This window comes from Antechinus flavipes, chromosome 2 (genome assembly GCF_016432865.1).
Source record: "Antechinus flavipes isolate AdamAnt ecotype Samford, QLD, Australia chromosome 2, AdamAnt_v2, whole genome shotgun sequence".
Lineage (NCBI taxonomy): Eukaryota > Metazoa > Chordata > Mammalia > Dasyuromorphia > Dasyuridae > Antechinus > Antechinus flavipes.
This window is the reverse complement of record NC_067399.1, coordinates 292,374,054-292,388,485: the sequence shown is the minus strand read 5'-3', so window position 1 is coordinate 292,388,485 and position 14,432 is coordinate 292,374,054. Positions and strand designations below refer to the sequence as shown.

The window sequence follows — 14,432 nt, the reverse complement described above, 5'->3', positions numbered from 1 at the left end:
CCCAACATAGCATTTTCATTCTCTTGCTGTTATTTGCTTGCATTTTGTTTTCTTTTGCAGTTTTTCTTTTCCTTCCTTCTTGATCTAATTTTTCTTGTGCAGCAAGATAACTGTAGGTATATGTGTGTGTGTGTGTGTGTGTGTGTGTGTGTGTGTGTGTGTGTGTATATATATATATGTATATATATAGTATTTCAACATATTTAACATGTATTGGACTACCTGCCAGTTAAGGGAAGAGGTGGGGGGAAGGAGGGGAAAATTTGGAACAAAAGGTTTTGCAAGGGTCAATGTTGGAAAAATTACCCATGCACATGTTTTTTTAATTAAATTTTTTTAAACTTAAAAAAAAAAGAAAAAAAGAAAATAGCAATACAAAAAACCTGAAGCTTGGAACAGTTTCTCCTTCACTCCAGGAGCAGAAACCAACTTTTAGGTTTTGTTATAGATCTTCTCATACCACAGAATTTTAATTTTATCCACAGGTTTCAGGCTGTAGCATAGCTTCAGGGGCTTCTAACTCTAAATTACAAAAGGCCCAAACCACTCAGACTCTTCTCATATACTACCACATTCCTTTCTATCCATTCAGATGTAACTCTGCATACTAGACTGTGAACACACATGCATTGTAATGTTTTTCACAGCATTGTGAACTAGACCTCAAACCACCAAATGACAGCACTAGCCTCTGTTACACTCTTAATTCTAAAGTATTCTATATTTCAATATAATTTTGACCTATTAATGTATGTAGCTAGTTCTTTAAAACATACATACATACATATATACATAAAACATATATATATATAAAATATATATATATACACTCATTTGTCCTGCACAAATGTTTCATTTAATATAGGTTACTAGATGTTTTTAAGAGTGGAAAAGCATATTTATTGTAAATAAAGCACAAGTTTCCTGTCTGTTAAACTCTAAACAAAGGTAATATGACAAGGCAGATAAAGCACTGAAGATGTTTTAAATTCTCATTCTAACATCTCATTAGCAATGTGAACCAGGAAAATCATTTAACTTAGAAGTCAACATAGATAAATGGAAAGAGCACTAGATTTGGAGTTAGAAAGTGCACTAGATTTGGAGTCAGAAGCATCTGTACAGAGAACTTATCTCTTGGTGACTTGAACAAGTTATAGAATATCTCTGGACCTAAATTCTCCACCTATAAAATGAGGGATTAGATATGATAGCTGCTAAAATCCCATGTCTCTCCTCTCTCTGCTCCCCCTTCTCAATATGTATATGCTTATATGTAAATATAATGATTCTATAATCTTATGATTCTCTGAGTCTCATTTTCTTCATTTAAAAAAATGAAAATAATTCTGCCTGTAATACAGTTCTTCATAGGACTATTGTGAGGCTCAAATGAAATGCTTCTTAAGATTCTTATGAAAATGAGAAGAGAATATAAATGGAAGTTCCTATTAATTCATCAACTAAGGTCCCCAGCATATACTGTTGGCTTTATTAAGTAAAACTAGGCATCTAAAATGCTGTTTTTCTTTCTGTTTCAGATTTATGTTGATCAGGCACCACTTCCATTTCCAGGGAGATTTCTTATTTCCTCTATAACAACTGTAGTTATAGGAGGAATTATTCTTGTAGTATTTATGGTGGAATTATTTGATATCAATATATGGTTGAAAATTAAAAACCTGGTATTAAGAAATAATAAAGTAGCTGCATCATCTTCCTCTGTGAATATAAAGAGAGAGAATTCTACCTATTGACACAAATGAAGAATATGAAAACCAGTCCAAATTCTTTTTTTCTCACTTGATCTTCTTTTGCCTTTTCAAAAATTTGTAGAACAAGATGATAAACTAACTGATAGTAATATGGAATTAACATTTCTTTTAGAATTCAATGTTTTTAAGTATGCTTTAAATGTTTGTTTTTATGAATTTAACTGTGCAACTATTTTTTTTATCAATATACAATTGAAGATTGTTGAAGATTTGTTCATTTCTCTTTCCTTATCATTCCCTTTTCTCTATTTAAATAAAAAAAATGAATTGTTACTGCCCACTGTTTTTGAGCTTCTTGATTGCATATTTTACCAATCTTGTAAATTTCATTTAATGATATTTTTTTGTATTAAAGATTTTTCTTGAAATTGGGTTTTATTTTTTAATACACTGCAACTTTTTTTTAAATGCAAGAACTGAGATAATTCAAATTTATTGATATAAAGGACAAAATGGATTTACTATTATTTTCTTTTTATATAACTAAGAGTCAGCAAAATTTATCTTGATATTTTATATTTTTATCAATTGAAATTACCCAATAAAAATGATTTATTTTTTCAAACTATTTTTTAATACTTTCCTAAGGTTAATCCCTTCTATTATCAATAGGGAATACTAATCATTGTGATTGATGATCTTTTCCCATGCTCTCCTTTTAATTTTTGGGGGATGGTGTAGTTTTCTTTCATATATATTAAATTCATTTTTATTAGTAAATATGACTAAACTTTATTTTTCTTTACAACTTTTTTTATTAACCTAAAGTGCATTTTGTCCCAAATCCCTAATATTTTTATTTGATTATTTCTTTTAAAATTATAATCCATGATTTGAATTTGTCTTTGTATGAATATATATATGAAGAATAAATAGATTGGTATTTAAAATATTATCAATAAATTTGGACGTAGAGCCCATAAGGATGTATTTTAGTTGTAATTTTTGTGTTGATAAATTCGTTAAGGTTATAATATATCTTTGAAATGACATCTTATGGGTTGCAGAGTATGATTTTATTCCTTAAAACTTACTTACATAGGTATTCTAAATAATTTTATCTACTTACTATATGGCGAGGAAAAGATCTTAAGGTTGAATTCTGAGCCGTACATATGTGCATGTAAAGGTATTAGCAAATCCAACCTACAATTTTTCCCTTGTTTTACCAGAAATGCCATAAAACTGGATCAGGATAAAGGTCCCCAGCTTTGTGGCCCTACATGTATACAACTGTGTGACCTGCAAGAGCCTTGACTTATTGCTGTTTCTTTATTAAGTTTCTTTTTTCCTGTTCTGAAACAAAGGATTATTGAAGACAGAAGACATTATGCTAAGATATAAGCTTTGAAACACTGAAAGACATTTCCCAATAGATAAATGGGCAAAGAATATGAGCAAAAACAGTTATCCAAAGAAGGATTACATATTATGAATAATTATATGAAAGTATGCTCCAAGTCATGAGTAATAAGGGAAATGAAAATCCAGACAACCATGGAGTTATAGCTCACATCCAGCAAATTGGCAAAGTTGGAAAACATGGGATTAGGCAATGCTAGAAACATTATTGAAAGAGTCATTATTATATTACTAAAGGAGATATATATACATACATACATACATACATATATATATATATATATATATATATATATATATGTATATATATATCAGTACCACCACTTTGGAAAGCAATTTGTAATTATGCAAAAAAGTGACAAAATATTCATACTCAGAGATTCTGTTCTGCTATACTAATAGTATATTATGCTAATAGTATCCTATCCCAAGGAGGCCATTGATAGGTAGACAGTCCACATATAAACAAAATACTCATAGTAGCGATTTTTATAATAGCAAAGAACTGGGAACAAAGTAGATGGATGCTTATCAATTGAGAAATGGCTAAACAAATTGTGATACATGAATGTAATGGAACAGTATTGTTCTGTAAGAAATAACTATGATGAATACAGAAAACCATGAAATGATACACAAGAACTGATACAATGTGAGGTAAACCCAATCAAAACCAAAAACAAAATGAAATGATTTATATGCACATATATCCACACACACATATATACATGTATCTGTATACCTAGTGACTTCCAATGTTACCAAAAAAAAAAAGCAACTATAAAAGTGCATCTTTCAAAATTACAAGGAATCAGCATGGCTTATGCTGTTTGTGAAAACAAATTCCCAAATCTGAAGTAATTTTAGATAGAAATTTGTCACTTAGTAGAGGAGAGTGAGCCATAAAAGTTCTGGAAGGTTACCATTATATAGGATTTAGATAATCAAGTTACTAGAATAGGAACCATATGTACACAATTAAGCAGAGCTGCATAGGGGAGAAGATAGATTGCAACAAATATGGGTGAAGTCAAAATGCAAGGGAATCCAAAACAAAAGCTTGGATGAACCCAAAACAAGACCCAAGTGAGGGGTAAATCTAGGACCTAGGGAAACTCCAAATACCTTGTAGCTATCTCCAGGATTCCTAGACAGGGGGATCAAGTAACAGACAACTTTGCTTGCATTTAAATGGCATAATAAAGTTTCCCAAATAATCATTTTCCCACAGTTATCAAAAGCCTATTGTGTTTATCTACCTTGATAGAAGATCTCACTTCATCCAATTCATAATAATCTATTTGATAGTATGGCCTTACATTATCTTCTCAGTATCAACAAAGACCCAGTAGCAAAGTGGCATAGTGAGTAGCCACTTTCAAAAGCTTTAAACACCTAGTGGTTATTTGGCTTAGTCACCCCATCATCCTATCAAAGGGTTCACTCTAATTGATTTTTGTTGACATAACCATAAAGGCACAAGAAATGGGTGGTGGGAAGAAAGTATTGGATAATCTACTTTGGTTCTTTCAGGGTTATAGCCTATTTTGACCCCCACTTGAAAAAGGCAAATCTCTATATATCTATCCCTATCTAATTATAGGGAAGGCAATGTCAATGCCTTCTGAACTGTCCAGAATCACCTGGATTTTCTTCTATTTACACTATTCCTCAAAATTTTAGTGAATAAACTGAACTCTGTTTTCTCTTGAGGTCAGTTTCCTAATGCTTGCTCCTTATACAGTTTGCCATTTATAGAGCATCAGCTACTCAGACCTCAATGTAAGGGTTCTTTAAATGGGCTGCCACAGTGCAACAGGAGGTTTGAATGGCCCAGAAGTAATTTTCTGTGGCTAGGGATTGCCCCATGGGCAGGGCTCTTGTCATATTGAGATAGTTTCATAATGGGAGAGGAATCCCTCTCTGATTGGCTGTGTGTGTGACCTCCCAGACCCTTTTAAAGCTCACTGCCAGCAGGCGGTTGAATCTCTTTATCCTGGGGTAGCTGAGCCAAATGGATGGATAGCCAAGAGAGGTAAGGAGCTTCATAGTGAACACATGGGTCTCCAGATCATGTGTTCACTAGGGAATTAGCAAGTCAGGGCATTATGTGAGCAAGTATAATAAAGGCTTTAAGTTTGAACATGGCTGTTCTTGAGCACACTATCAGTTATTAAACTACGATTCAAGAAATCCTAGCAAGAGATCTCTTAAGGCCTCAGAGGAGGTAAGCCAGAATTACTTCACACTGCAAAGGTCAGTGGTCAGAGATACTCTGACACCCTGGGAATTAGGAGAGACTGGCAATGTGAAATATTGGGTAACACTAGGGCTTTCACAGATGAAGTGACTGCCCAGAGTTAAGTAATAAAATGTTATTTTACAGATGGTGGCCAGACATGAATGCATCATAAATTGTCAAACCTTGAAAATTTTTGAAAATTAATATTTAATAGTTGGAATTAAGATTTGGGAAGAACCAGTAGAAACCCTGCCTAGGAAGGAAAGCAGAGAGTCAATATGGATCTACAAGTTTCTCTAAGTACTTGGAATTCCCCTAAATTTGTTATAAAAAAAGAAATTTGGGAAATGGAGAATGTTTATTGATCCGAGAAAAGTAAATGGACACATGGAGACAATGGAAGCTCTTCAGCTTGGGCTTCCATCTCTTCAACTGCCCAAGGAATGGTCTTTTAGGATTAAGAATTTTATCCTTTTAGATAAGGAGGATATGAAGGAATTTATCTTTTCAGTGCCCAGCATTAATTCAGCTGAGTCTTATAAAGGATTTAAATGGACAGCCTTGCCGCAGGGCATAAAGAACAGCCCAACTTTGTGTCAAAGGTGTGTGGCTGCTGACCTTGCTCCTGTGAGAAAAGTATCTCCCAAGAGTTAAGGTGGTACTATCTTTAAGAGGAAACAGTGCTTTAGACTCCCAATGCCAGCTTACAAAAGAAGCTCTCGAGTCTCTAAAAGAGATTGAATTGGCTTTATCTAATATGGCTGAAAAATAACTAAAAAAGCATTGGAAATATCAAATTTTGTTACAAAAAGGGCAATAGCAATCCTTCATCAAGGAGACAGTATAAAGTGGGTGAACCTCCCAGCACAATCAGATAAAAAATTTAAATTTTACCCAATGCTTGTGGTTAGAATTTTTATGGTTACAAAAGCCATTGAGAGAGAAGCAAAATAATCTGTGACAAGATCTGGAAAAATATATATCTCTCATATCAATGCACAAATTGATGTATGCTGTGAAATCATCCTAGAGTAGAAAAACACATTGGCTACAGCTCCAAACCTTGCATGTGGGTATGTAAAAATAATTTTTAATTCAGCTTATTTAGTAGATATGGTACAAAGAATTACCACAGCTCAAATAAAATTTGTATTTTTAATACATATTATCAACTCTTTAAAGAACTTCGAGAGCAAGTGAGAGAGCACTCAGGTAAATATAACCAACATATCCATTTTCATAGTGTACTTTCAAATCATATTTTTTATAATTGGTATGATAGAGCCTTATATTTGCAAATTGTGATAACTAAAGAGGAAGCTAGGAGTATAGCAAAAGGCTGTACAGCTTGCCTTTCTTTTCACTCTCCTATGCTCCCTCTAGGACAAAACCCTTATGGTTTGAAATGTAATGTTTTAAGACCAATGGACATTACTTGTTTTAAGAGGCAGAGCATCCATATAACTGTGGATATACATTCTCAATTCTTTATGGCTTCACTCCAATCTGGAGAAGCAGCTAGGCATATGATCTACCATCTTTCCACTGTAGGAATCTCACATTCATTGAGACAAGTGATGCATTGGCTTATATATCTTCTGCCTTTAGGTCTTTTGCATTAAATTTGACTTTGCTCATTGCATTGGCATTTCTTATAACCCTACTAGCCAAGTCATTACTGGACAGACTATTTATATTCCCAAGATGTTCCTGTTCAAACAAGAGATGGGAATTTTGGAATATGCATAAATGTGGGATTGCTTGCAATTTTAAAATTCTTTTGATTTTGCCTTAGGAATGCATTTCTGACACACACAGTAAGTGCAGCTAGCTAACTGAATGACTGACAAAGACAAGAACTTTCTTTCCACAGTGATGTGGAAAAGCCTGGATAGCACCTGGAAAAGCCAAATTGGGTCAGGGTTTGGGGCCCTGGGCACATTCTTTTCATTCTAGATGCAGATCCTACAGCAGAGGAGTGGATCCCCACCAGAGACATTCGTGACTTGAGGATCCAAGAAGAGAAGGACCAGACAACAGCCCAGAGGGACCAGCCAGATGTCAGCAACTCTTCAGACTCTGATGGCAGCAATGTCCCTCTTGACCATGACACCAGAGACAGCAGATGCAGCTCCAGTGTAGCAGCTGAAATGGACTGTCTTGGGTTATGTGCAATATAAACAGACTGTTAAATGGACAATAAGCCTATGTACTTCTCCCATGGCTATTCGCCATGGCGTCCTGGGGAGAGGCTTTGCCTTATGTTTTCTATTTAAGGAGTATGCCTCTAAATTAATGGGTGAAAAATCAACAAGCCCACCTGCAAAGTTACTGAGGCAATGTTATAGGATATGTATTTGCTTGTATGCACTTTTCTCTGTGTTTTGCACCTTTATCTTTCAAAATTTTTCTTTCAAAAGATGTATACAAATGCAATAGAATTGTGACAACTAAGAATTATAACAAGTGTAATGTAATAAGTGTACTACAATTGTGACAAACTAGAATTGTGAACTAGAATTGTGACAATTGTAACTAGAATTGTGATACCCTCCCTCATTGATATCCTACCTCATTGCCATCCAACCTCTCTGGAGTATTACCTCCTTGAGTATGACTTTAATGAATGGGTTGAACATTTGGCCACTGTTGATCCTAGTTTTCATTGTCATACTTCTGTTTATTGATCTGCTGCTTCTTATCTCCTTGGGCATAATACTGTCATCTCATGGATCAAGTGAACTATAGCTGATGCTAAAAGTTTAGCTTGATGAAATGAGAGGTCCCTGCAAAACAAAAGAAGGGAATTGTAAGGGTTCTTTAAATGATCCAGCACAGTGCAACAGGAGGTTTGAGTGGCCTGGAAGTAATTTTCTGTGATTAGGGACTGCTCCATGGGCAGGGCTCTTGTCATATTGAGATAGCTTCATAATGGGAGAAGGCTCCCTCTCTGATTGGCTGTGTGTGACCTCACAGACCCTTTTTAAGCCCACTGCCAGCGGGAGGTCAATCTCTTTATCCTGGAGTAGCTCCAGACCCGTATTCACTAAGGAGTTAAGTTAGGGCATTATGTGAGCAAGTATAATAAAGGCTTTAAGTTTATACATGGCTGTTCTTGAGCACACTATCGGTTATTAAACTACGATTCAAGAAATCATAGTCAGAGATCTCTGAAGGCCTCAAAGGAGGTTCATCAGCATATGAACAGTAGTGAAAGCAAATTCTGGGAGCAATCAAAGGATGAAACTTGGTAAGGCATGATCAGTTATAGGAAAAAAAGCAAGGGACTCAAGAGAAAAAGACAAAAAAGAAGTGGACTAATTCACTAAAGAGATAAGATGATAATGTGAGGAAGGGCAGGCATGTCTTTTAAAAAAAATACTATTTATATCCTAAGCACTAGCAAAATGCCTAGAACACAATAATATTTAATGAATGCTTGATGAATTGCTGTGGCACGGGGAATTCATTCGAAACACCATCCCTAATGTCTACATTATATTTTTCACTAATTTTCACATATCCCCACTGGTTTCTACACTTTCTCAAAATTCAGGGGAAATTGAGTTCAAGCTTAGAGATCATATGTTGCAAATACATAATATACAGCAGCTGTTTAATGGAATTCTTTTTCTTTTTTAGTTTTGGCACAATTTCCTTTCTGAGTTCTTTTGCGGGACCATGAATTTTGTCCAGTTTGTTCTTGTTTCCCAATGCAGACACTGCCATCACCTCAATTGGGATGTGGTGAGAATAACCAAAGAAAATTCAAAATTCTCCAAACTCTTTAAAGTTTATACAGTTCTCCTCTAGATAAAGGTGAAAAAGAAAGGAGATCTAGGCTAAAGCCAGAGCCAGAGAATCTCCTTCCCTTTTCGGGGCAATTCCTTCACAAGAGATCTAACTGGACCATACTTTCCCAACTCTTTTGAATGAATCAGTTCAAAATAGTTTTATAATTGTAGATGATCTCTGAGCTTTGACCAGGTTTCCATCAAGGAAAAAGAAGAGTTCAGGAACACCAAATTTATAAGCCTTAGTTACTAGAAAGTGGTAATGTCCTTAAAAGAAACAAGGGAGTTGGGATGAAGAATGGGTTTTGAGTGTGAGATAACTGACATGGTGAGATTGGAGATTTTTAAGGTGAATAGAAATAGGAATAATCAACATTCATTTGATAATGGATTGGAGTTCAAGAGAGAGATGATTTGAGAATCATCCTCATAGATATGAAAATCAAACCTGTGGGAAATGATGATGAGAAAATGGAAGAAGAGAAGAGGATCTATCTGATCACTACTATTCACATTCCCATAGAGATTGAGGAAAATGGGTGATAGTCATATAAAGGAGATACAGAAATAGTGAGAAAGGCTAGAGGAAAACCAAAATAAGGCAGTATTATTTTATTCAAACTTAAAAGATGTCTTTGTATTTTTTTTTAATAGTCTCTGGAATTGAGGTAAATTATTCCAATACTTATTTTTGTCTAGTGTAGCTGTATTTATTTACTTTTCTTGTATTTCTGTTGTATAGTTTCTTTTTAAAGTCAAAGAATATGCTAATTTATCTTCCTCCACTTCTACTTGGAATATATTAAATAATACTGCTTCCTCTTCCTCCTTCTCCTCCTTTTTCTGTTTGTTGTTGTTGTTGTTCTTCTCTGCCTTTTCCTCTCCTCTGAATGACCATCTTTTTTTTTTTTAATTGATGGTCAAGATTATCTTGAGTTCCTTTGAATTTTCAAATTTAACATTCCATTTTCTTCTACATTTTCTTCTGGTTGAATAATTGTCTTGTGTTATTCAATTTCCCTTTATATTTGATATTCTTTTTAACTTTCACATTCTTCTGAGAGTTCTATTCTTAAGTTATCTCTATTCATATTGCTTTCAAGATCAAGAATTTTGCTTGCCTAGAGATAATTTATTCTATGAAATTTATTGATTTCTGCCTTTTCCCTAAACTATTCTTTTCTTTAGTACATTGTATTATTCTTTTATGCGTTTTTTACTTCTTTAGAGAAACATCAATCTGGAGTAATATTTTTTTTTTACTATTTTACTATTCTGCTCATTATTTCACACTGCAAGTCATTAACTATATCATTTGTTACCTTTTAATGTCATGCTCCTGATTTCTCTCTTGAACCATTCTGTTGCAATTCTGTACCCTCTTAGGAGTTTGCCAGGGTTCTGGGTTTTATCAGGTATTGGTTTAGTTTCCTTTGTTTTATGTAATTTATTTAGAAAGGTTCTTAGGGTTTGGAGAGGGCAGTGTGGAAATTTCTTTCCTTATGAGCTACTCCAAGTGGAGAAAAGTGTAGTTCCCTTGCCTCTCTTCCCTAGAGAGACATCTTTGTTTATTCCTCACATGGGTGGCAAAATATATACTTCACTCTTGTGGAGCAACCCAGACTCTAGAGTAAAGATGAGGATGAAGAATACCAGTTGAGATTCTGCAAAAGGACCCTGAGTGAATCCCAAGGTGCAAATATGTGGGAAGATTTGTGCCCCCTTCTTGGTCATGGAGGCTGGTGGGGAAAAGGATACTTATGAAATAATGTTCTCCACTATAAATTCATATTGTACTTTTTGCTTTCCTACTCTATGGATTCAGATGAAATTTTTCTACTTCTGGTGCATAATGACTGTTGTGATTTTTTTTTTGAAACTTAATGGACACTGGAGAAAATGTCTCTAATAGATCATATATATGTGTAGCATTTTAAAATTCTGCAAAATATTATCTCACTTTTATAGTCCTTAATTTAGTTGGTCCATATTTCAGAAAAAAATGGATTACAAAACTCCAGGAAGGAAAGAGTATCCTGAAGAACCAACAATTACAAATGCTACAGGGATGTCTCTAGTGGACAAGGCTGAGAAAATGATCATTTCATTTCTGTAGATATTTAAATATACTTTCATCAGACATTCTACTTAGGCCAGCTATCAATCATTGTTTGCTTACTGCTTTGTTTTTCCCAAGGCAAAATATTACTGAATCAGTTGTTCGGGAGGAACCCAAACTCATCTTTGTTATTTGGAAATAGTGTCTTTTGAGTAATATTTTTCTGGAGTCAGTTGGAGATTCATTCCAACTGCTCCTCTTTGGAATGTTCTAGCACTTCTCCGTAGTAGGGAGAAGCTGATTATTGTCCATGTTGGTGTGGACACTCTTAACTGATCAACTGTGGAAATTTAGATTGTAGATTTTAAGACCTTTTTTGTCCTATAAGGAAGGAAATTGGACAGATTTAAAAGGGGGTGAAGAAAGGGTTGGGCACCATCTCTGCAATGGTAAGAAGGATTTAAAGTAAGAGTATAATCTCAAGCTGTAGTTTGAATAGTTCGTTTAATTACAAATTTCAAATCAATAGAGCTAAACTGAAAATGATTCAGAGGATGTGAATGGAGAGCATTCAGAGATGATTCGGAGGTCAATCAAATATCCTCACTCAGTGAAGAAATAACTCAGCAATCAGTTTTGCTAAAATAGTATATTTGGCTCTTAGTCTCACAGCCCCCATAAAATTAAATTCTGTTTTATTCACATTTAATGATAATTTGTTATTTCTTGCAAAAATTATTTAGTCTGAAGTAAATTCTGGCCTAAAATTTTCTTTCTAGTTTACATGTAAAAGATAACAATTAGAGAAGAAAACATAAAATCAATTAAATAAAGCACTAAATTATTTGTCTCAAACACATAAATTCTGTAAAAAAGTTAAAGGAATATGTAAGAATAATACATGGCAATTTAGTGAAAATTTACTCTTATTTGTTCAAACAGATGGGAAAGTTTTTTTTATATGCTGCAATTTTACTTTGGATGATGCCTGATTTATTATCTGGAATAACATATAATAATAAAGGCAAGTTACAATTATTTCTTATTTCCTATGTTCTGATCTTTTTTTCTTACATGCATATATATATATATATATATCTTTACCTTCACTTATAATATTTTCTTTTCTTATTCTTTTAATATCTGCTCATTCCTTTTTAAATTTAACATCCCTTTTTAATTGATGCTATAAAATTACATAGTTATCCTGATCCAAAGGTTTCTGACAATAAAAATTCAACTAAATTTACACACACACACACACACACACACACACACACACGCACACACACACATATATATACATATGCAAATACACATATATGCAAGCATATCTATACACCATATATATATACATATACATATATATATATACACACAAATATACGTGTAGATGTATATAGATGTGTGTGTGTATGTGTGTTTCTGTCATTAAGATAATAAGATCCTATTCATTGTGTCTTGGAAGCATAATTAGTCTCACAAAGGCTATGCCAGAAGACCACAAATTGTGGAACATCTAAACTCTCAGTGACTAAATATTTTTAATATAAGGGCCCATCTTACTAAGTTTTGCATTGTTGGTAAAGATATGAATCAATAAAATCATTTTGGGAATCAATCTGGAATCAAGAAAAATTAAGTGACTAAAACAAACATACCTTTTGTCTCAGAGATTCCATTACTAGTTTTTTTTTTTTTTACTCCAATAGATTATTGATGAGAAGTAAGTCCTTATATCCACCAAAACATTTATAATAGTACTCCTTGTGAGAACTAGGAATTGGAAACAAAATAGATTGCCCTTATTTGGTAAATAAAGAAATGGTACATTAATGTAATGAAATATTATTGTGTCCTCCCTCCCCAAATAGTGTGACTGTTTAATAGTCCTCAATTCTGAGAATGGAGCCAAGTTATATCAGGAACTCATATAACTCATATTCAACCTGAATTCTTTCAAATTCCCCTCAAAACAACCTAAAATATCACCTCTAAATGAATTCTGGAGCAGCAGTACAAATACTTAAGCTTATAGAAAAGGTCTGTCTCACTCAAGTGAGAGTGAATCACTGTCCAGTGCAGGCAGCCTTGGAAAGCCAGCAGGCTGTGTTCCATTAAGGCAACATTGAAGTACTTTGCTCTAGTGTGAGCCAGTCTAACAGAAATTCATTTCATAGATATGGGTTGCAGAATGTGTATTAGCAGAATTTTAAAAATCAAATAAGAAAAAAAGGGGGAAAAATAAGAGTAATGCAGCAGAATCATGAAAAAGGTCAACATCTTGGTAAAAGAAGCAGAAAAGTGGAAAAGGATGTACAAAAGTTTACTGAAGGGAAAAAAAAACTACCTAAAAAGTGGAAGCAAAAAAAAAGGTAGAAAAAGATCTACAAAATTCATTGAAAAAAAACTTTTAAAATGGTATTTGTCAAAAGGAAAAGAATGTATAAAAAAGTTCATTGAGGAAAATAATTCCATAAAAAATTGTATCAGGCAAGTAGAATCTATTGACTCTATGAGCCATCAAGAAACCATAAAACAGAATTGAAGAAAAGACTTGAATTTGAAGAAAATGTAAAATTTTTCATCAGAGAAACTACTGAGTTTGTGGGGGTGGAGCCAAGATGGTGGAGAAAAGTTAGGAAGTTGCTCCATCTCTCTGTGTTTTCTTCAAAAACCACATGAAATCAAGCATCTGAATAGTTAGATGGAATGAAACCTGTTATGGGCCAGAACTTGAAATATAGGATTCTTACAAGGTACTAAATCAGTGAAATTGAAAGAGACAACAGTTATGTAATTTAGCATGGTTCAGTATGATTGATTTAAATCCTACAAGGTGATGTTATGGGCCAGAACTTGAAACAAGATATTAAGTGGAATTGAGGAGACAATGGTTAAATCTGGTTTAGCATTGATTTAATTCTACAACAAATAATGGTTTCCTAGTGATAGAATGATTGGTTTGTACTCAGTGTGGGGCATATAAGCTAGAAGCCTCAGCCAAGGAGATTGAGAGACATTTGGAGAGATTCAGAGGGCAGAGAAGGAGGCAGGTGCTCAAACTCTCGGAACCCAGGAGAGTGATAAGTCTCTAAGAAAATTAGCCGAGCCCCAAGTGAAGGAGATAGGACTTTGAAGGAGACAATAAAGGATTTGGACTTTAACAGCTGGCTGCACTTGTGGTGATTACTGAACTG

At 34.0% G+C, this 14,432-nt stretch overlaps 2 protein-coding genes across 2 annotated transcripts in view; both read left to right on the top strand.

The window, feature by feature from the left end:
- Positions 1-1,982, top strand: part of LOC127546279 (cation channel sperm-associated auxiliary subunit beta-like) — a 35,443-nt gene extending 33,461 nt beyond the window's left edge. Inside the window, exon 6 of the mRNA XM_051973482.1 lies at positions 1,542-1,982. Within this exon, the coding sequence (XP_051829442.1) occupies positions 1,542-1,757 (216 nt within the window). The 3' untranslated portion in view covers positions 1,758-1,982. The remainder of the gene's footprint in view (positions 1-1,541) is intronic.
- A 3,948-nt stretch (positions 1,983-5,930) lies between these two features.
- Positions 5,931-14,432, top strand: part of LOC127546648 (cation channel sperm-associated auxiliary subunit beta-like) — a 161,285-nt gene continuing 152,783 nt past the window's right edge. The window contains 4 exon segments of the mRNA XM_051973660.1: positions 5,931-5,981; positions 7,525-7,699; positions 7,702-7,742; positions 12,175-12,256. Of these exon segments, the coding sequence (XP_051829620.1) occupies positions 5,931-5,981; positions 7,525-7,699; positions 7,702-7,742; positions 12,175-12,256 (349 nt within the window).